The sequence below is a fragment of the Apteryx rowi genome, unplaced genomic scaffold, assembly GCF_003343035.1.
Source record: "Apteryx rowi isolate R43461 unplaced genomic scaffold, aptRow1 scaffold_114, whole genome shotgun sequence".
Classification (NCBI taxonomy): domain Eukaryota; kingdom Metazoa; phylum Chordata; class Aves; order Apterygiformes; family Apterygidae; genus Apteryx; species Apteryx rowi.
This window is the reverse complement of record NW_020447353.1, coordinates 2,099,211-2,120,640: the sequence shown is the minus strand read 5'-3', so window position 1 is coordinate 2,120,640 and position 21,430 is coordinate 2,099,211. Positions and strand designations below refer to the sequence as shown.

The 21,430-nt window shown below is 35.7% G+C and overlaps 1 protein-coding gene across 1 annotated transcript in view; it reads left to right on the top strand.

The window, feature by feature from the left end:
- NBAS (neuroblastoma amplified sequence) overlaps window positions 1–21,430 on the top strand; it is a gene marked incomplete at its 5' end in the record, with an annotated part of 193,399 nt that overhangs the window by 62,578 nt on the left and 109,391 nt on the right. Inside the window, 5 exons of the mRNA XM_026079059.1 lie at window positions 923–1,036; window positions 9,280–9,393; window positions 11,250–11,407; window positions 13,592–13,690; window positions 20,700–20,879. Coding sequence (XP_025934844.1) covers window positions 923–1,036; window positions 9,280–9,393; window positions 11,250–11,407; window positions 13,592–13,690; window positions 20,700–20,879 — 665 coding nt within the window. The remainder of the gene's footprint in view (window positions 1–922; window positions 1,037–9,279; window positions 9,394–11,249; window positions 11,408–13,591; window positions 13,691–20,699; window positions 20,880–21,430) is intronic.

Genomic DNA, 21,430 nt, shown 5'->3' with positions numbered 1-21,430 from the left:
CTAATTATTATTTGTAGGTCTAATATCTTCTGGTTTAGACACAATATACTAATATGGAGTGCCATCCGTTCTCCCCCCCCCCCAGCAGAAATTAATATCTTACTGAGTGTTAAGTGGGAGATTTGCAAGGCATTGCTCTGTGTTCTGAGAACTTCTCTGATAAGAAAATGCTAACTAGCTTTTTAAACCAGCAACCTGAATTTGCTCATTAACTAGCTATCTAGTTTATGAACTGAAACAAGTTTATGATATTAAATGATACAATTAAGATAATTGTTTAACTCTTGGTAAACTTTTGTTTAGCTCAGCACTGATTCTAAACCTCTCAGGATGTGGTTAACGCAATCTGTGCAGGCTATCCCTCCACTTGCTCGTAAAATTTTTATGTAAATTAAAACAACTTGAAGATTTTGACTATGCCTTTTTTTTTCTTCTTTCTTTTTTTTAAACTGTGTAATGTATCGTGTCCACTCTAATATAATGTATAAAGTGAAATTTTTTCAACATTATGAATCAAAGTTTGAATAAAAACTCGGTAATGTCTGTTTTAGCAGTCTTTCTGAAAATCTTGCAAAAACTGTATTTTTCTTAAAAGTCCTCTGAAGGCATATAAACAGAATTGTTTAAAAACACTGAATCTGAAAATCTGAAAATAATTTTTTATTTAAAACAGTATCTCTCGTCCTCCTCCATTCCCAACCTGACTTGCTAGTGATTGGGGCTGCATATATTGTTATTTAACATTCTATTCATAGATACAGTTGAGGATTTGCATGCAAGTAATTGTGAGTTTTTTTTGTTTTTAGATGATGTTCACATTCTTATACTCACAGGCACTGTTTCTATGTGTACAATGTTTAAAAAGAAATATGGCTAGAAGGTTAATGTATACAGTCTGTAACACCTACTCTTCTTTCAACAGTGCGTTTATGTTCAGATCGACTTAGCCTTATCAAGGACTGTCTTACTCAGTCATCAACAAACTACAAGCAGTCTGCTAAGCTCCTGGGACTTGCAAATTTATTGAGGATTGCAGGTAAACTGTTATAAAATACTGGATTGCAAAACAACATATATTTGTGTTATGCTCTAGGACATTTGAGTTGATCATTAGGATGTCTGTTCAAGGGCGTCACTAAAAAGTCCTCTGGAAGAGCAGTCATCAGGGAGGAATGAAATATTTTACAGGAATGAAATATTTTACCTGTAAAACAGCTGATCTTGAAGTCAGCTTTCTAACCTTCTTTACTGCATAAAATAAGAACAGCCTTGGCTAATTTGGATTTTGAACAAAAGCTCATTTCAGATTTGAGTTATGGATGAAAGTATTTTATGTCTTACAGTCAATTGGTAGTACTGAAATTGCAGTAAATCTTTTGTCCCTGTCAAATAAGGTAGTTTGATTTAATAACAGTTCTGTTTAGGTTAGAGGAAAAAAGTCAAATGTGATGCATAAATTTCAGTTATTAGACAGACTTTTGTCTATTCTTGGTGCATTGCCTTTGTGTGCTCAAAATAATGTGTTGGAGAGCTTGAATATTCATTGGAGGAGCTGAACATCTTGAAGGATTGAATCCTTAGTAAAATAGCTCTTTTGTGCTGAATTGCTACTTTTGTAGAAAAAGTAAGAGAAGTGAACTCAGCTTTGTCTTCAGAGTTACTGAACTGAACTTAGTCTTTGGTATTGCTTCTAGGTTGTTCAAGCAGTAGCAGCTCTTTTGAATGGTAGAGAATAAAGCTGAGTGTATAAATGTTGATAGTTTTGCTTTTTGTAAGGATTGAAGTGGAGAGCAGAGAAGAGGGACCTCACCGGCATTTATCGTTCATTGGAGGGCCGGTCAGGGGGTGGGTTTGACACTAGTTTGCTTGCTTTCTTAGGAAAAAGTTTTCCTGTTTCCCCATTTATGCTATATTCTTGTTCCGGTAGTGCTTTTTTACTCTTTAGAACACCACTAGTGGGCTTTTGGAAAGGGAAAAAAGGAGGAAGGGAAGACTCTCAGATATGTTGTGAGCAGTATATATTTTAGATTGCTTGCCTAAAGTTTCCTTTAGACCTTTTGATTTTTGAAAAATACCCCATCAATATCACTGCAAATATAATACTGCAAATTTTTTATCACCTAGCCAAATAGAAATTCGTATTTCATGAAGTGTGGTATATAAAATCAATGCATTCCTGCATTGTCATTGACACATCCCCGGCTAATTCTCTCTCTCTTTTGTAAGCTTTTAAATCTTTTAATATTATCTCTTATGCTTTTAGGAAGCTGTAAAGGGGCAATTATTGCATGGTAGTCTATACAGAGGGAGGGAACTATTCAATGAGGTTGGTTGTGATTATGAACAGAGATGCAGAAGTAAGTTTGACCTCCTGAGATGACTGGGTCCTAAAGAAAGGAATCACAGCAAATAGCATTGTGACTCTCTAGAAAGTATTATGTTCCTGTTAGGTAGCATTGCTACTTGAAAGGTGATAGAGGGAGGGCATGGTACCATACTAGGTGATTGGAGCCAATCTACATAGTTATGTTAATTTTGCATGTAATCTCCTGTTCTGTATAAAGAACCTAGCATGAGAAAGTCATAACTCATTATTTAAAAGTCTTAGAAGTAAGGAGTTATCTTCATATTGGTTCAAAAGTGAAGACTGATATACAACAGCTTCCTCCTTCCCTCTCCCCATATCAGGTTAAAATTTATTACTTTTTCTTAATATGCCAGGGTTTTTAGGCTAATGCTGCTGCTTTCTCTTTTATGAATCTGGATGATTTTCTTTTCTGGGGAGAAAGAAAATCAAAATCCAAAGTGCTCCTATGGAGCTTAAAAGCATAAAGCCCTGGTTTCCCCCCCAGTATTGATGCTTTAGCCATGCATCAGAGCCTACAGTGCCCTGGCATGTACCTTTGAACATGGAACAAACTCCTGGCTCCTATCTCCAGGGAATAAAAGATGAGAGGCAACGTAAATTAGGTAGAGAATTTTAGGGAGTCCATGTAGAGTTCGTTGATAACGGTAATAGATTGTCTGTGTGCTAGCTTTATAATCATTGTAAAACTTACTTAGACTTTATTGAAAAGGAAAGGTTTAAAGAGAGATTCAAAGTCAAATGATGAAATAGCCTCCTGTTTTATTTATTTATTTATTTATCTTTTTATCTGTGTGTGTGTGTGTGGTTGGCTGTCACTTTTTAGGGAGGTGAATGATTTTCAAACTAATTACATGAAAAATTACATGTTTATTCTAAGAGTATTGGGTTCACTGACTTTAGAAGGTTAACCTTAGGAATAATGGTGGTAGTTGTTCCTCAGGTAAATATGAAATTTTTGTAGTAAAAGTGTATCTCAGCGAGCAAAACACTGCTTTGACACTTGCCATTATTTCTCTTGTCTCTTACGCTAAATAAATGTATCACTCTGTCAGTTTTTGTGTTATTTTTTCCTCTGTTACAGAATAAGATTTCTTTAAGAAAGGGAAAAATAGCAGGAAACATTCATGCTTGACATTCTATCCTATTAACTAGTGTCCAGAAGAGGGTCAAAAAACCCTTAATAAGCATACAAAGGAAATGACTGTCATCATTATTTAAAAACTCATATTGGTAAATGCAGTATTTTTAATAGTAAAAAGAAAATCTATATGGCTGGAATGCTGGCATAGCCTTAATGATAGCCTGTAAATGAAAATTCTCATCTGTAAATGAAGATTGTCTTAAAATTTAATAGTTGATATAAAAAAAAAATCAGATTTTAAAGCAAGGTATTTATAAAGGGTATTTCTGTATCTGTCAGCTCATAATTTTAGTTTTATTGAGTCACAATTTAATATGGTGAAGAGTTATTTTAGGACTTGGTAATCATAAAGAGGATAACAAAGGTTAATATTATCCCACAAATTATATTTTATTGCCAAAAGGGCAGCTTACACATTGAATTAAGATTTGTAAATGAGTATATTTTATTTTAAGGTGAATAGTAAAAATAAAAACTTACTTGCCATTTTAAAACAACTAGCCTTTGTTAGCTGTTTAGTTCTAGTTCTAATTGTTGTCTCGTGTACAGTACTTATCTATATTGGTTATGCATTCTCAAATTTGCAGCCCCTTCTATTCTTTATCCACCATGTATGTCTACCAGTAGACTGCTTTCTAATGCTTTATCTACTAACTGGAGGGATTGTATCAACCTTTTTCCCCACACTGGGTTGCTGATTTTGAAAGAACTCTTTTGAGATACATTTATGTATATCTATAACTATATAAATTCTATATAATAAAATTATAACGGATTTGTGCTGTATTCTCTTAACAGCTTGTATTTTAGAGAGTAGCATTGAAAGCAAGTAATGGAATTTATATTCATACTCATTGAAGGTAAAACATTATTTAGGTAATGATATATGATCTGGGCTCTTAACTGCTGTATGATATTTGATTAATGACAGTAAACTCTGCTTAAGCCTCATTATCACTGCCTCTCTAAGACAGGCATACAAGTGTTATCTCAATTTTGCATATAAGCAACATGAGCGAGAGATAATGTGTTTAGCAAGACAGTCAGAAAATCTGTAGCTGATTAGGGAACTGGAAGTGTTCCAAGTCGCATGATCCTTACTTAATCCGCACTCAGTTAAGAAAAGATGCAAAAATTTATTTTAAGTAATTACTTGCTTATGAGATAGAAGAGTAAAAAAGGAGTAAAAAAAAAAAAAATCAGTCTTGTGTATCAGAAATTAAGAGCATCTTCTCTATTGTTACTGTGTTCAAAAAGGTCCAGTGAACATTGCTCTTTATTGTGACAGTTTTTGAGTCAGGCATTCTAGAAATAGTTTCGATTCATTTTTCTCTTCTCTTTCAACATTCTTATGGTAATTCAGTTAATTTTAATATCCATAAGCTAATTCTAACAAGTTTAACCTGTGCTCAGATTTCTAAGTACAAGCTTTCTAACATTTTGAAACTCATCTGCCTCAGTGCTGACTTTCTTTCTTGATGTTGTCGTGAAGGAGTGATGAACTTCACTCATAAGAGGGAATCAGCACTATGTTTATTGTGGTAAGATAGCGACTTAACAAAGTTCAGTCGTAAATAAGAATGATTTAACGAGGTTCGATTGGCAAGGTTCACTCAGTTATTTACTGCGTGAAGGACAGGGTCAGATGCATGTGCAACGGAGACCCTCCCATTGAGTCACGAGGTTCAGACTGGACCCCCTTGCTTTCTAAACTCCTTCGGAGAGGAGCCTAGGTGTGGCTGGATCTGATCCTTGTCTCAGACTTGGTCAACGGCTTATGTCTAAGGGATTATGCGCACAATTAATCAGAGAGATAACTCAGCCAAGTTTCGTGAAGTTCGCAAAAGTTCAGCATGCTATTAATCACTTACTTGTCACGGGTAAGGAATCTCTCAACCTTGAGGAGTAACCTTGAGAGGCGTCCCTGCTCAAGGGGAGGTTCTGCAGTGCAGCCTGCTGCTGTGCAGGAGAGCTCAAGGGGCTCTGGGCTGCCCCCTGTTTATGGGGGGAGATGATTGACTCATAGTCATATTTGCATGCTAGATGGGTCTTAGCTGGTGCATGCTCAATTAGCCCCTGCCTACTTGCTGTTTACAGGAAGGTCAGGTTGAGGGGGAGAGAGCCCACTGGGGGGAAAAGGAGCACACTGTCACAGATGTATATAGAAGTAACCAGACAGATGGTTTGTGGTCTTGTAAAGGTAGTTAAGATGGAACTCCTGGATTCTACATACAGTTTTGATTCTGTTTGACTCTCAAGTTTTTATGACTTGTTCTCACTCGGGTTACTGTTCTCTCTTCTGTTTCACCCACTCACAAGTTTGGCATGCATTTTACCTGAAATGTCTTTTTCCTTTTAATGACCTAAATTGAATTCAAACTTTTTTAGAGCATTCGACTTATCCTTTTTTCTTTTTTCTCAAGTAAAAAAGATTTCCTATCATTTCTGAGACTCCACATCATTCCTAATTCAATATCTGCTTCTGTCGACTTTGTTTATGACATTTAGCCTTCAGATAGGAGAATATGGTAGGGAGGGAGGGGAAACTTGGAGACTCCCTTAAATCTTACTGAGTGGAGTAACCCTTAGAATAGAAATGCATCTCTCATGATGAAAGGAAGCGGTAGTCCTAAGGATCTAAACACACTCACTTACTCGTACATGCACACACTCACTATTTCACAGATAATGCAAGGGAAACTAAACTAACACAACCTTTCCAATTTCTGAACTTGATTTGTTTAAATCTGGATGTCAGACAGTAACATTAAAGGTTAATATAGATTTATGTGATAAAATAGGGTTATCATTTTAACATTTTTTTTTTTTTCTTACTGAACTTTTTTTAAAGCTTGGGTATCTGTCAAAATGGCAGGGGAACAATTTAGAATTAAAAAGCTATTTCACTTTTGTAAGACTTTATTATTAAAAATCTCTTCAAAGGAGAAGTTGTGAAGCTGCAGCAGTGAATTTTTTTGTGTTTGAATGTAGGAACAAGAACGTGCCGCTAATCTGCAATAAGTGGTATTTTAAGTGACTGCACTACTGAGGCGATGAAAGCCACATGAAGAAAGTCTCTGGCTGTGTGTTGCAGGGGATTTGCTAGTCATGTTGGGGCTGACAGTCGTTCTATGGCCTAAAAGTATGTGTCAAGATAATGGCAGTTTAAATGAGAGAAGAATGGAGATAAGGTAAAAAGTATAGCCGTAGAATGGAAGGAGAAGGATTCGTATATTTTGTGCTTGCACTTTTGTGAAACATGCAAAGGTGTAATCTRCTGCATCAAACTTGATTAGCCAAAAAAGATGGAGGTGAGTGGGAATGGACAGACTAGTCAACATATGACTGCTCAAGCACAATTAAGAAAAACAAAACAAAAAAAGCAGTTCCTTGCTCCAAGTGTTCCTCCTCTCTTCCATCCAACCCCAGTGTTTTTAAATAATAATAAATATCAGTGATTATTTTGTCTAATTGAAGTCTGAATAAAAACAATTTGGCTAGTCTTACTGCCTTTTATTTGTCTGCCACTTAGACAAATCTCTCCACAAGTATTAACACTCTCAGTGTGGAGTGGGCATGAGATGGTGAGTGAGAACTACGAATGTCTTGCTTATGAAATGTCAGTTCAAATTTAACTTTTGCAGATGGAAATGCCTTTTTGTCATCTCTAATTGCTATTGTCTGGATGAAAAGTTCCCAGATTCCAGCAGGCAAAACCACACAAGTGTTGTGTTGCAACGTAAGATCCCTGGATGTGACTAATTCACAAGACCCTAGGGCTGTTGGTGCGGGCATTGGTGGGAGTAGGGCAAGAGGCCCAAGACAGAATGATAGGAAGCCAAGCTGTTCTCCCAGCTGAGTTAGTCTTGACGCACTAGGACTATGGAAATCTTGGTTGAACCTTATAATTAGGGGGGCAACTTCGTTTCCATGAGTGTCATTCTGGTACAACTGGTACATCTTATCTTTTGAAAAAGCTTTGAAAAGAAATTCACTTTACCTGTGTTGATGGATATGTAAAGTAGAGTTTAAAAATAACAGCTACATAATTTAAGAACATATACTTTAAAATAGCTTTTGGAAGTGGATTTGTCTAACCTTCTGAAATATTTACATTTCAGAAGTTGTAATAATACAGTTTCATAAAGCAGTGCCCTTTTCAGATGACTGCATCAGCAGTGACTCCTTAAAATCTATTTTTAATAATGGGGGGGAAGGACATGATCAAGAAACTTGCGCTGAACCCCCCCCCCCTTTTTTTTTTTTTATTAGCTTCTTGCTCTCCTTCTCTCCTAAATTAAAATGAATAGCATGGGATTATTTTTCCTGTGTATGTTTAATCACCTTTCCAAATAGTGCATGGACATAAGCACTCTTTTGAGCACCAGGCTGGACCAGCTGGTGTCTAGAGGTCCATTTCAATGTAAATGATTCTTTGATTCTATCGTGTTCATTCTAAATTGGAAAAAGGTAAGAAATAAGTTTCTGGTAAAGGCTTTGAAAAGGAAGGGAATTGTCCATAATAAATATTCATAATCCCCTTACTTTCCGGAGAAATATAAAATGTGGGAAAACATTACCAGGGTACTTGCATATGCTTTACCCCAAAGACAGTCCGCACGACTATAATAAAAAAAAATGTCGCACATATATTTCAAGGTCTTTGTTTTTGCTTATAAAATCCTATAAATTCTTCAGTAGGCATGTGTGCGGTTGGTGGGGTTTTTTTGTTTGTTTACTTGTTTTGTTCCCTGCACTGTATGATCTGTTCTTGCCTAGTGATACGCAGTTTAACGCATTGTGGTTCCTGAAGACTTCAGTTAAAAATGTTACACCTTAGGCTTCACGAAAGGTTAGTAGAGAGCAGGTTAATTCAGAAGCAGTAGTGCAGGTGTTAAAAGCTTTTCTTCTCTTAAGATTATTTTAAGTATGCTCACGGTAAAGTGATTGAACAGAAAAAAACTGTGGTGGTGGGTGAAAAAACTCTTAACTCCTGCATAGCTAGAAGTTGTGCTGAGTCATCTGGCATTAGGAAATACTCTAAGATTTTTTTCATCTGCAGTTACTGATCTCTTAAAATGCAGGTCAGGACATTTTTCACAGAGATTCTTGATGAAACTTTAGTCAGAAGAGTTTTATCATATCTGAAGTGTGTTGGTTTTTGTTTGTTTTTTGTTTTTGTTTTTTGACTCATAGTTGGGAGAAGAGGCACTGGGCAGAAGATCTAGTGATCAAAATGCATGCATGATGTGAAACTCTCTCAGTTCTGCTCTCTAAATTTAGCAGAGTAGGGATTGTAATAGCTGTCTTCCACTTCTCATGAATCACTTGGCTCCATGAAGTAGATGTTTAAATTGAGGGCTTTGTATACTGTAACAAAACATAATTTTCCAAATTCTTTTTCTATTACAGTTCACAGAAGATGTCATCATTTTTGTCAGTATTTGGATTTATATCTCCCTTAACTTTAATACCAATTTTGATATATTTCCATCTTGGCCATCACATGAATGACTGTGTTTACTTTCTTTTCAAACTCTTTTTTAACCTAGACATAATATGCTGTGTAGATTCTTCAGCTAGCTATGAAGCCAATGCTTTTAAAATAGGTAACTGTTTTTATTGTTTCCTTCAGGAAAAAGTAGGTAATTATATTTCCACAGGGTGGGTCTTTTCATGCTGTGGCATACAGTTTTATGAAATACAGTAGTGAACTTAAATTGAATATTACTTCTAGGTACCTAATAAAAATGTTCAATTTTTCTTACAGGAGATGACCAAATGGAAAGAAAAGGTCAAGTTTTAATCCTTTTAGTAGAACAAGCTCTCAGTTTCCAGGACTACAAAGCAGCTAGTATGCATTGCCAAGAGCTCATGGCCACAGGTGAAGTAAATAAATGGGGCTGGTGTAATTGTGGTGGAAATCTGAGTCTGCTGAGATTCTGCTGGCTGTAAAATATGAAATTGTCCAATCTGAAGTAACAATCAAAAGTCAGCATATGAACTATGAAAGACAGGTGGTATGAAATATGACAGTTCCTGTGTAAGTCCCAAAATAAAAAATATATAAGCCCTGGTGACTTCTGGAGGAATGTTCTCTTCTTTTAGTCTGTTTAGTTCCCCGAGAGCTCTCAACAGAAGTTGTATACTGCAATTCAGATAATCCTTTGTTTTTCATGACAGAAGCTCATAAAACTGTCCCATCTGGGATTTTGTTCTTAACTGGCTCCTCAATGCTTTTTTTTCTTGTAAATTACTCAATAAGGGGGGAGAAGGAAATGGAGGAAAATGTTTTAATTTGTCTCACTGTTTAAATCCTTAGAGTGCTATGTCCTAGTATCACTTGTTAACGTTCATGTGAAATACTGTTGAGATTAAACATCTATGTTGGTCCACACCTATTCATTATCATTTATACACTATTTCTTTTACTATATCTCATATTTCTTCTATATAAAACTATGGAAATATAAATTAAATAAGTTAAATAACCTTCTTAAACTGTGTTCCAACCTGAAAAAATTGAATCACATGTAAATTTTTTCTGTAGGATTGCTATTCCACTTGTTTATCTCTGGAAAGATAAAAAAAATATAAGAAATGTAACTTTGTTAGCCAGTTGGGTAACAGTCTTGTATTAGTTTAGCTTTCCATCTTAAAACAATATTTTATGCTGTAGTATTAAGTGCTGACTTTTGTTTCTTACTAAGTGTGCACTTTAAAAGAAACAATTGAGGTATTTTTAAGCTGAACCTATACTGAGTTTTGGAGACACTCTTGTGTGGTACGTTTGGGCATATCTGAACTTCTTGGCCTTCTGATAAAAGGTGCATGTGATGGATAGGGGCTCAGGAGAGGAGGCTTGCAGATTTCTGTAACCTTTTCCTACTGTGGGAAAAATGGATCCTAGCTGTTTGTGATACTTTTGTTGCAAGACAAACACACTCAGGTGTGTTTGATGCATGTAATATGCAAATACACAGAGCAAATGTATACAGCAAACACTGTATGCCATACAGTAGTTACCATAACTATTAGACTTGTAGCCTTAGGGAGCCACAGTTTCTCATTCATTTCTTTTCTGTTCCTGTTCTCAACCAGGCAAAATATGTGATGGCAGCTAATAGGAATGTGTTGGTCTTTTAGATCTTCAGCTGTCCATCAAAGGCCTTTAAAATATTTGTGATATGTGTATACACATGTGTGCGCGCGTGCACACACACACACACGTGTATATATATATATATACACCTGTATATTTAAGGATATGAGTGGAAGTAAATGGCATGTATGTATGTCAAGATGCAAAAGAAGATTGGAGTTGTTCCTCTAGGTTTCTTCTCAATCTTGAGACAGGAAAACCTGAGATGAATTGAACTTCATTGAGAATACGAAGTGATATTTTCTTACAATCATTACAGTGATGTATTTAACAGTAAACTCTGAAGAAGTATGTTCTGATTTTCATATTGCAATAAGATACCCATAATGTGTACGTAGTGTGCTTACAGATGTCTGCTGGACTGATATCTGCACTATGATAATGGATCTTCTAGATACTAAGTCAGTATGAAGTTGAGTTATGTTTGTTTTGTGGAGTGTGCCCTTCTCAAGGAATGTTAAGTGTTGGCAGGAATAGCCCCTGCCCTACTTTGTCTTACCCAATAAGAACTATGAATCATCCTCCTGTCATTTGCAAAGCTTGCCAACCTCAGAAGCAAGTTTTGTGTTCCCTTATAGGTTATGCTAAAAGCTGGGAGGTATGCAGTCAACTCGGTCAATCTGAAAGCTACCATGACTTGGGTATGCGTCAGGAACTCATGGCTTTTGCTCTGACGCACTGCCCCCCAAGTGCCATAGAGACATTGCTGGGAGTGAGCAGTTCATTGCAAACCCAGGTAGGTGTTTCTAAAACTTCTCGTGCTAGTTCAGTGCTTACCAAGGTAATAGAGGGGACTTCATTGTTCATTTTTAAGTTTGTGCCTTTAAGTTCTTCTTCTTTTTTTTTTTTTACCCCTCCTCTAACAAGGTTACATCTGTTCTACTGTATTTTTCTACTTTCACTGTTGAATTGCAACAGATAAGGTCTCTTATAACTGTTTTCCTATGAAACGAAGTTGCATTTTAGATCTTAAGTAYTTAATACTTCTAGTGCCTTCACTGAATATCTGATTAACATTTTATTGGCAAATGCAGTTAAGCACTTTTTTCTAATATGCTTTTCAAGTTCTGTCAGGTTTTTATAGCTTGTAATGCAACTTCCATTAAGCATCTACGTACATGTCCATTAAATGTTTATTCTTRTATTTTTATGATCTCTACCTCTTTACTGATTTCAGCCATGTGATGGTTTTAATGAAAATAATGAAGACTTGGATATAAATCCTCTTATTAAAATTTGCAATGACTGATTTCTTAGCAGGATCATGTTTGTAGGCACCCAATTGGTCACATATATGCGTGAGAACACGTAGCTGTGCAATTTAAAGATATGTCTTGGCACRGTGACAGAAAACCTTTTGAAAGATTTTAGTTGAAACTGCGCTGCAGTAATGTAGGTTGTCAAAAGGTTAAATTTTCTTTTAATTAAACTCTGGTTTGGCCCATATGCTATTATTTTCTGAGAATTCATATTAATTAGCTTATGTTTTATGTCTCCTGAAGAGAGTAGAGGGGAGAGGGGAGCAATAGATATACATTCTAATTAAGGTAACTGCAAGTGCATGTCCATTTTCTGTACAAGCAATTTTGTAAAGTAGTGTGTATGAGAAAAATGGGAAACATGATATGAAAGCAGTCTCTGCAGCTAAATGGCTTCAATAATAGAATGATATCAGAATAAAATGCTACAAAGGACTCGAAATAAAGTCTAGCTCCTGCAAGCTACTTACTGTGTTGTCATGAAAGACACTCGAATTGAAGAGAAATAGGTACAACACAAGCTTAAATACAAGTGGAATCTTTGCAGGATTGAGACCTGTTTAGTACAGAAAAAAAAAAAAGAAAAAAAGAAGAAACTTGTTTTTCCCCTTAAGTCCTTATACGTGGAATTAGCATTTGAAGTCAAATAAACTTTTGGCACTGTGTAAACCCAAATTTGTTAGACTTTCTGTCAGTTCAGTGTCTGTATTGCTGCCTCGTCCCTTCCAAAGGCTTCCTTTTCTGCTGGCTGGGATGCAGTGCAGCTGCTCAGGCACCGCTTAGTGTTGTCTCATGTCCCACCTCTTCAAAGGAAAAGATTCTCTTCTCATCACAAAGCATGAGAGTGAAATTTGCACTCAGGTTTCTCTTTTTGTGCAGTATCGTTAGCAGCAAATGTGCACTGTGCTGATTGATTTGGTGCTGTCCAGTTGCCCCAGCAAGCCAAACTCAAGTTATGATTTCCATTAAAGCACACTTAGTTCCTTATTCCTTGTAGCGTGTAGGTTCTGGTTGTCATACCTTATTTAAATCCAGTGTTTACTTTCCCTATAAGCTATGCATAAGTTTTTCAGCTCTGTTCATTAGTGGCCCTACATGTTCTGTTTAAACTCACTCTCTGTGAGAGGYAGATAAATGCAAAAAAAACCTTTAATATCCCCTGGTCAGCATGGACTTCTGATAAAATACTGTTAGTATCGTACATATCATGTTTCTGTGTTGCAGAAATTCTACTCATTAAACCATTACCTTGTCCTGCTACACTTGCCTCTGTAAAGCTGTCTGTCACCTCAGTGGCACGCTTATGATAACTTTTATGATAACTATTTTACATGGATGTTCTTTAGCCTACGGAGTACCACAGAGTGCACCCCATTCAAACCTAATGAAAACAAATCCTATGTTGTATAAAAAATGCTGCACAAAATCATGCAGAAGGAAAGGCCGTTGTGCCTAGGGGCTACAGTAGTAAGAGGGTGTGAAATGTATATGTGTATGTGTTGGTTTGTTCTCCCTTCCTCCCCCCAGCACCCTCCCCACCCCTTGTTTTTCTATGGAAGCTTTAGCATCCCGAGTTATTGGCTTTCCGGTTACATCAGTGTTATAATTCTTACATTTCATTTATTTGGCTGATGGGGATTATATTTATTTTGTCTTTATAGATTCTTTATCAGGCTGTGAATTACCAGTTACTTCCTTCAGAAGGAGGCGAGAATATAAATATCTCAGGACCTTCATCATTGATCAGTAAGGATACTGAGGTAAGCTTTAAAGATAGTCTCTAAAATACTGATGATTTTATTTTGTATTGTGATGAAGAATTGAATTTGAGGCTTAGCAACCTTTGCCCATTTACCAGACAAAGTGAAAACAATCTAAGAACACACATTGGTAGATGCTTTTCAAGTGCAAGTTTTTGCTTGTATACTTTTATTTATTTTTACATATAGTCTCTTCTGGTCTTGGATGGTTCTTTCTAGGCAATCTCAGCACCATAGAAAAAATATAAACCCAGAGACAGGCAAAGAGGAAAGTGCAACAAAACCTAATATAATAAGATATGTTAATGTTTTTTGTTTTGKTTTGGTTTTTTTGATCTGTCCATATGGCAAGGCAAGGCAAAAAAAAAAAAAAAAAGCAAGGTGTTATGTGTTTAATTCAACACTCTTCTGAATTAATCTTTTTCCCTTTTTTCTGTGCAACAAGAAGTTTGGCTTTTTTCCATTTTTTAGTTTTTAGATATTGCCTGTGAAAATATTTTTGTTAGCTCACATGTAAGAAGGAACATCTACTCTAACTGCTTTGTGGCAGATACAGGCAGAGGAACAGGAGAAAGCCTCCAATTATTCTTTATTCTCTTCTTGATTATAATGTTAACAAAACAGGGACTTTTCTCTTTAAAGAAGATGTAACTGCCTGTTTATGAAAGAAATAAAGGTCTTTTTCAGCCTCTTCAGAGATTAAAATATTATAAGTTTTTTGTTTTTTTTTTTAACTTTTTTGGGGGGAGGGGGGAAGATGTTCATGTAAATTAAACTCCTTTATTTTCTTCTCTATGTTTTCTGTTTAATTAAGTATTTCTGTAAGCAATAAACATATCTTAAAAGAAAACCAACCAACCAAAAAAAGAACTAAAGCAAGAAAGGGAAGAGTAGAGAAGGAAAGAAGAAAGATGCTTCATATTGTATAGTCTGGCTTTTTGAGACAAATATGCCTGAGTTGCAGTCCTACTTAATGTCATTTACCTTCTGGGAATTTTTACCAATGATAACTGAAGATGCAAGTTAGTTTTTGCCTTTGGTATATTTAACAGGTAGCTAAAGAAATGTCTCATTCATGTTATTGGAATAGAAACATATAACTTTTCATATATAAACAAAATGGAGAGGAAAATAAAATAGCACTGAAAATTTTCAGGAGTGAGCTAAACATTTAACTTACATACTTACTACATTCATTTATATGAAGAGGTCTGTTTGTGGGCATGTATAGTTTTTGAGGGTGTGTGGAAATTGGTAAATAAATTTATCTGATAGGTTATTAAATGAAGGTTAATTAAACTTTGGAGTTTTTTGATAATGTGGATGCTGATGACTGCGGTTACAATTTTCTAATGTATATAACAAATTTGTCACATATCATCTTTCATATGCTGTAGTCCAATTGACTCATATGTACGTTGTGAGAGAAAAATATGCATGCATATAAATTAATTCAGAAACATGAGCTAAACATTAGTACTCATTAGACTTGAGTAAACTCACTGATAACTTCATTTCCAATTCAGTTTGGATATCTGAAGCAATTTTAATTATGCTGGGGAATTTGCATCCAGAAAATTATCCATTTTTACTTCCTCCTATTTGCCCCCCCTTCTCCCCCCCCCCAGTTGTAGCTCGTTCTCTGGAATTGGAAGTAGGCAGGCAGTTGACCTGGCAAGTTTATATGTTGTTTCATTGAAGTTTTTTATTTTTCTGTTTTTTTGTCTGATACAGCTTTCTTGCCAGATCGTATTTCATGACACAACAGTCTGAAGAGTTCTGTGTATTTGTTAATTCTAACTTTTTGTCCTCTCACAGTTAATTTAAATTAGGCTTTATAGCTTCTCTTATTTCTTGCAGTGTCTTGCCGTGACACAGGAGGAAACATATCGAAGAATATTTAGCCACTGTGTAACCCTACCTTTGTTATAAACACCTGAAATGTTAGAAAAGCAATATATTCAATAGCTACTCTCTGACTTGATTGAATCCCATGACTGCAATCCCAATAGTTGCACTTAATACCTGATGCTTCACCTTTCTCTTGCACAGAATTTTATTTTTTTAAGGAAAAAATAAAATGAGATTTTTCTGCCCTTTCTTCTTACTCCTTTCTTTTTACTTATGTCCCAATTAACTTGTAGCATCCTGTTCTCAAGGCCTTGACAAATACTTTTCTTCCTCACTTTTTCATACCCTTTCAAACTGGTGCTCTGAACGTAATATTCCTTATTTTGACATGACTGAGCCTTTTCTAGTGTACAAATCTCTTTGTGCTTCCCTTTCTCTGTTGCATTAAAAAATCTATTTGTAAATATATCAGTATTTCAAAGCTTTTGTGGCCCTTTCCTAACTCTTCCTAACTTTATCTAGTRTTGAATGGTTCTGTTCCCACTATCTGTTTTTCCATGATACCATCCCACATCAACAACTGGTCATACTTTTCAGACATTCTTCTCTTGATGATGAGGAAGAACTCCCTATGAATGTCTGAAGTCATTGCATTATTGTTTTAAGTTTGTCCTCAGACTTTTTTTTCCCATGAAACTTTCAGAAGTCTTGATAGCAGCTGRCTACTTATGTTCACAGATTGCCTGCTAACATTGTTGTTTGTACTGACTTCAGTGTAATATTTCTGAGTTCTTGGTGTTTTCTATTCTGTAGGAAGTTCCATTTTGCTGTGATGAAAATGCATGTAATTACTCTGTAGGAACTAATGCATTTGCACAAGGATGTACTTTATTACCTAAGGGTCCAGCTTGTCACTGTTCATTGAACTCAAGGAATCCATTGGAGAAATTATCCTCTGGAAGTTACAGTGCTTCCGACATAACAGACTATTTTGCTCATTAAACTTTCTCCTTCCCCACCCTTTGTCCTCTTCATAGTATGCTATAATTGYCTCAGCAACTACTCTTGTGCTGCTCAAACGAAATACCTCAGTGATCAAATTAAGGTCTTGATTCATGAAGAACGTTTCGGAATATTATTGCTAACATTATTAGATTATAATGCTTAGCCACAAGATGCTGTGTTATGTATAAACAGTAGAAACAATAACCACAGTAAATCTTGCCTTGTAAATGAGCTCTGACTTTATGCTTAATCTGCTTAATACTTAAAACATGCATTGCTTCTGTTGTAAATAAAATCATTATCTTTTACACATCTGAATGCGTAAATGTAATTRCTGTATAGTGGCACATTAGCACAAGAGGAATTTGCAGTTTCAAGAATGCTGCTACTCTTCTTGTGGGGGGGAGGATCAAAACTGTTTAGTGATAGGCGAACATAAGTAATTTGAAGACAGTTCTCCAAAAAAATTAAATGAATGGTTGTCTTGCAGATGTTGCTAAAACAAAATTAAGTTCCTACTAACAGAGCATTAGTGTTATCTTTTGCTGTTGTTTCCCCCAAGCACTAGCTCTATGAAAAGACCAGATCTTTTGAAAATACGTGCAAGTTCGATAGATAGATAGATAGATCGTGCATCTTTATTGTTGCTGCTTAGAAAAGAGTAAGGAATGTTGTATTTATGTAGCGTGCACTGGAAAATCTTCAGCCCGGAATCTTTGGAACTTCAGGGCAGAAATAATGCTTTTGTTGCCACTTCAACTAGTCCTTTGTCTTATTTTATTTATTTTTTTAATTAAATAAAACTATGTTTTGTGGTTTAGTAAATAGACTGGTTTTAACTCTGTAGCAACTAAATAGAATTCTTCTCACAGAAAGAGACGGCTATCGTTCCTGAAGGAATCGTGTTCTTGCAAGGAGTTCATTTTCAGTGTCACTGAACTCTTGTGCTGAAGAACAGAACATCTCAATGTAGAAGTCTGCGTGCACGAGGTGCTTAAGTTCCTATTGTAATCAGTGAAGACATAGTCAATGGTGCGCAGAGAATGATTCAGCTAACCAGCCATTAGGTGCTTGATTCAGTTATCTAATCATAGATATTCAGAACAATTTGAGATGCCCTAAGGTATGCACCTGGCCTTTAGCTACCGGCCCAGAGATTGTAGGTCTTCTGTCATATCTGCTGGCGTTATGCAGATGTCTCAAATGCCCCTGTGTGTCTCACAGTCATCAATGCCTGTGTTTAAGCAGCTGAAGCAAATCCATTGCGTCTGCTTAAGGCTYGGTTACTTTCTAGGCTCCACTGACAATATAAGTCTTAATAAGAGCTTATACACCTAATGATACCAAACCTTTAGTGTTATAATCTTGAGCTGAATCCTTTCCCTTAGCAGCTCATCAAAGGTCTCTCTTATTTTTGCACGACTGGAGTTTTCCATTAGCCAGATCTGTTAACTGTTATATATATTTAGAAAAGGAAAACAAAACTCCAAGAAACAAAATACAAATGTAGAATGTATGTGGATACTTGTATAAAAGAGACTAGTTAAATTTATGTTTTCCAATGGGAGTACCAGAAAGAGAAAAAGAAAAAAGAAAACTAAGATTTGACTTTCCGTACTTTTAAGCAGTTTGCTCCTCCTTACTTTGTGTAATTATAAAATCTTTAGCTTTCCTTTCATGAGGTCAGCATATGCAGATGTGTTTGAAAAATCAGATTTTAGTCTTATCATTCATGCCCTTCACAGCGCTATTAATGTATAAGGTGTAGTCAGAGTATGGTTTCTGCATGTTTTGACCCTTGTGCTTGACTAACTACCAATAAAGACCAAAAAAACCTCCATGTTGCAGGTGTTTAATTTGTCTCTTTTTTCTGTGGCTTATTTAAAAAAATGGTTGGCTTTGCTATTAGTCCTTGGATTAGACAGGTTAGAGCTATGTATATATAAATATATATATTTTAGGTAATTTGTAAAGATTTTAGATGATCTTGATAACTCAGTTTCTGTCGGCTGGCTTTTTTCTACATCAGTTTAGATTCAGATGACTTTCTTCAGCTGCTAATTTAGGACTAATAAATTTTAATGAGGTTTTTTTACTATTATTGTGAAGTGTTCACTTATTATAAGAGAAATCAGGAAGAAATAAAAAAATTTCAGATCTAGAATTTCCTTAAATAGCCATAATCTTTCCCTGAAGATACAATTAGAGGATTCCATGTCCCCCGTTCAAAATGATTTAATCACCTAATTTGCAAGGCTGATTCAGGATAGCACAAAATTGTAGACTAAAAGTTTTGCTGTTCCATGTACACATAGGAGTGGCTTTTCAGGTAATGTTCTTATATATTCAGAAAAGACTGTAATTAGTCATAACAATTAACATTCTTTTTAGTAAAAATCTGTAGAGTTTTTCTGATAGCATTAGAGCTGTACCAGCATGCACCAGTGTTAAAGTTAGCCCACTAATTTTGACACTCTTAAAGGGTGTTTTTGTTGTTTGTTTGTTTTCAGTGTATTTTGCGGAAATGTAATTGAGAAGTTGGGGATTTTTTTGGGGGGGGGGGTGGTGATCAGTTCAGTGTCCTGAAGCATCCATTTGAAAGTGGAGACAGAGAAACTAATTTTCTGTATATGGCATTTAAAATAAATAACAAAATACTTTAGTACTAAGTACCAAAAATAATTTCTTTTTTAAAAAAAACTCCCTAAATACATAAGAGCTCATGAGAAATGTGATAGGTATCACTTATGATGATATCATTTTTATGGTGATATTTATCTGTGAAGTGCACAATATCATTTCAGAAAACATTGGGGGGGGGGGAGTTCAAGCCTTGATAGAAAGAAAGAGCTAAAATGGAACTGTCACTTTAATCAACTTGAGGCAGCATATTACTGAGTAATACAGTAAAAGATACTAAAAATATATATATTTTTCTTTTTCTGCAGTAAAATTCTACCTCATTGAAGTTAACTGATGTTTTGTCACTGAGGTTACGGTGGGGCATAATTCCCTCTAGCGTAACTTGACATCGTTCTGCTCTGATGTCTGAAATGTCATGAGTTAATAAGGTGCAACCTAAGAACTCATATTCATTTATTAGTTACACTGATAGAGTTTTTCTATCATAATACCCTTTATGTATGGGTAAATGAGTAATAGGGTTGTTGGGGGGGGGGAAGTTGGAGATGCAGCTGTCAAAGTTTAATGTATGGAGGGGAACATTTATATTTTCTGCTGTTGCTGAAGACAGAGCATTTGCATTAGTGTGCTAGTTGTGTATTTATGTCCTAATGTGTGAGCTTTGTAAAACACACAACTGACACAAGCCTTTTGGGACTGGAATGGTTAGATACCACAGAGAAGCTCCCATGGATGTTTTGGTGTTAATTAAATGCTTTCTTTGAGGAAGGCGTGGTATAGAAACCTCCTTTTGTGCAACATGCCCTGAATTTTAAGAACAGGTTTAAATGTGAGTTTACTGAAGCTGGGTAAAGGTGTTTTCCAGCACAACATGTAGGTGCATGCCTGCATGGATTGCAGAAGAATTGTTGGTTTGAGAATAGACTGCAATCTCAAATGTTTTCTGCAGCCTGTTAGATTTGCTGTATTCAGTGTCTCATAAGTCCTGACTGCAAAATTTGAATTTTGACAATATTTTTTCACTTGGTCTAGAGATATTTACATTTCTTCACCACTTCCCTACTGAGAATTCAAGGTGACTTAGTTGATGCTTCCTCTGTACTAACACAAGGTTGTCTCTACTATCAGCTTTCTTCAATTATTAAGTAACTTTAGCATGTTGTTGCCTCATTTGTAGAGAAGTCAGTATTTTAATAGAACCATTAAACAACTATGTCAAACCGTATCATTATAAAGTTTGGAAATATAAGCAGCTGGTATCATGAGATTATAATTTAATAAGTGGCAAAATGTTCTACTGATCATGCTACTCACTTTAGATTGAAAACTCCCATGTTGCTTTTAAGTTCCCTTTGTTTGTTTTTACACAACATCTGTTGCTTAAATCAATGGTCATTGAAATAAGTTATTAACACAGTGTGCCTGAGTTCTGATGTGTTTGGCTTTTGGTCAGTGGCCTAATTAAAGCACGAGTCTAACATTCGCTATTGTGTGTTGGATATGCTCACAGGATGAAACCACCGTTTCCTCTAGCCAGTCTGCTGATTTGTTGTACTGGACGACATCAAAAACCATGAAGGTGTTGTCTAACACAACTATGACTACAAAAGCCATGCTGCATGCTGTCAGTGATGGACAGTGGTGGAAGAGATCACTAACTTACCTTCGACCATTACATGTAAGGGGTTACTGACATGTCTCCAGATGTTTGCACATTCACTAATGTGTTAGTATAAAAGCAGAGCTCCTTCATTGGTATCTGATAACTGAAGACCTGAAATGGATAAACAGAGCTAGAGACGTCAAGGGGTTGTCTTTGGGCAAAACTTGGTGAAAGAATGGATCTATAAGCTGTTTCCTTTTCTTGTTATTCTAATCAGTTTTCTCTTGCTTTTTTAGCCTAGTGATAGAAGGCATAGCTGAAATTTGGCAAAACTTCAGAGCTTTGGGGAATAAAATCCAGTGAAGTCTTCTCTTTAAATAGTGTCATTTTATTTCCAAATCTGTTCCTTTTCAGTTCCCCTTTTCTGCTTTCTCTATTTCAGTGGATTTTCTATAATGTTTATAATGTCAATTTCTCTCATACTACTTTTGAGGATGATTCTTTTTCTTTTCTTAAAAATCCTGGACCTGATTAAGCATTGCTATATGTAGGAAGATTCCTGTCATCCCCACTGAATTCAATCATATTTTCATTTGCAGTTGCTTCCCTTCTGTACAGCAATTATAGATTTTTTTTTT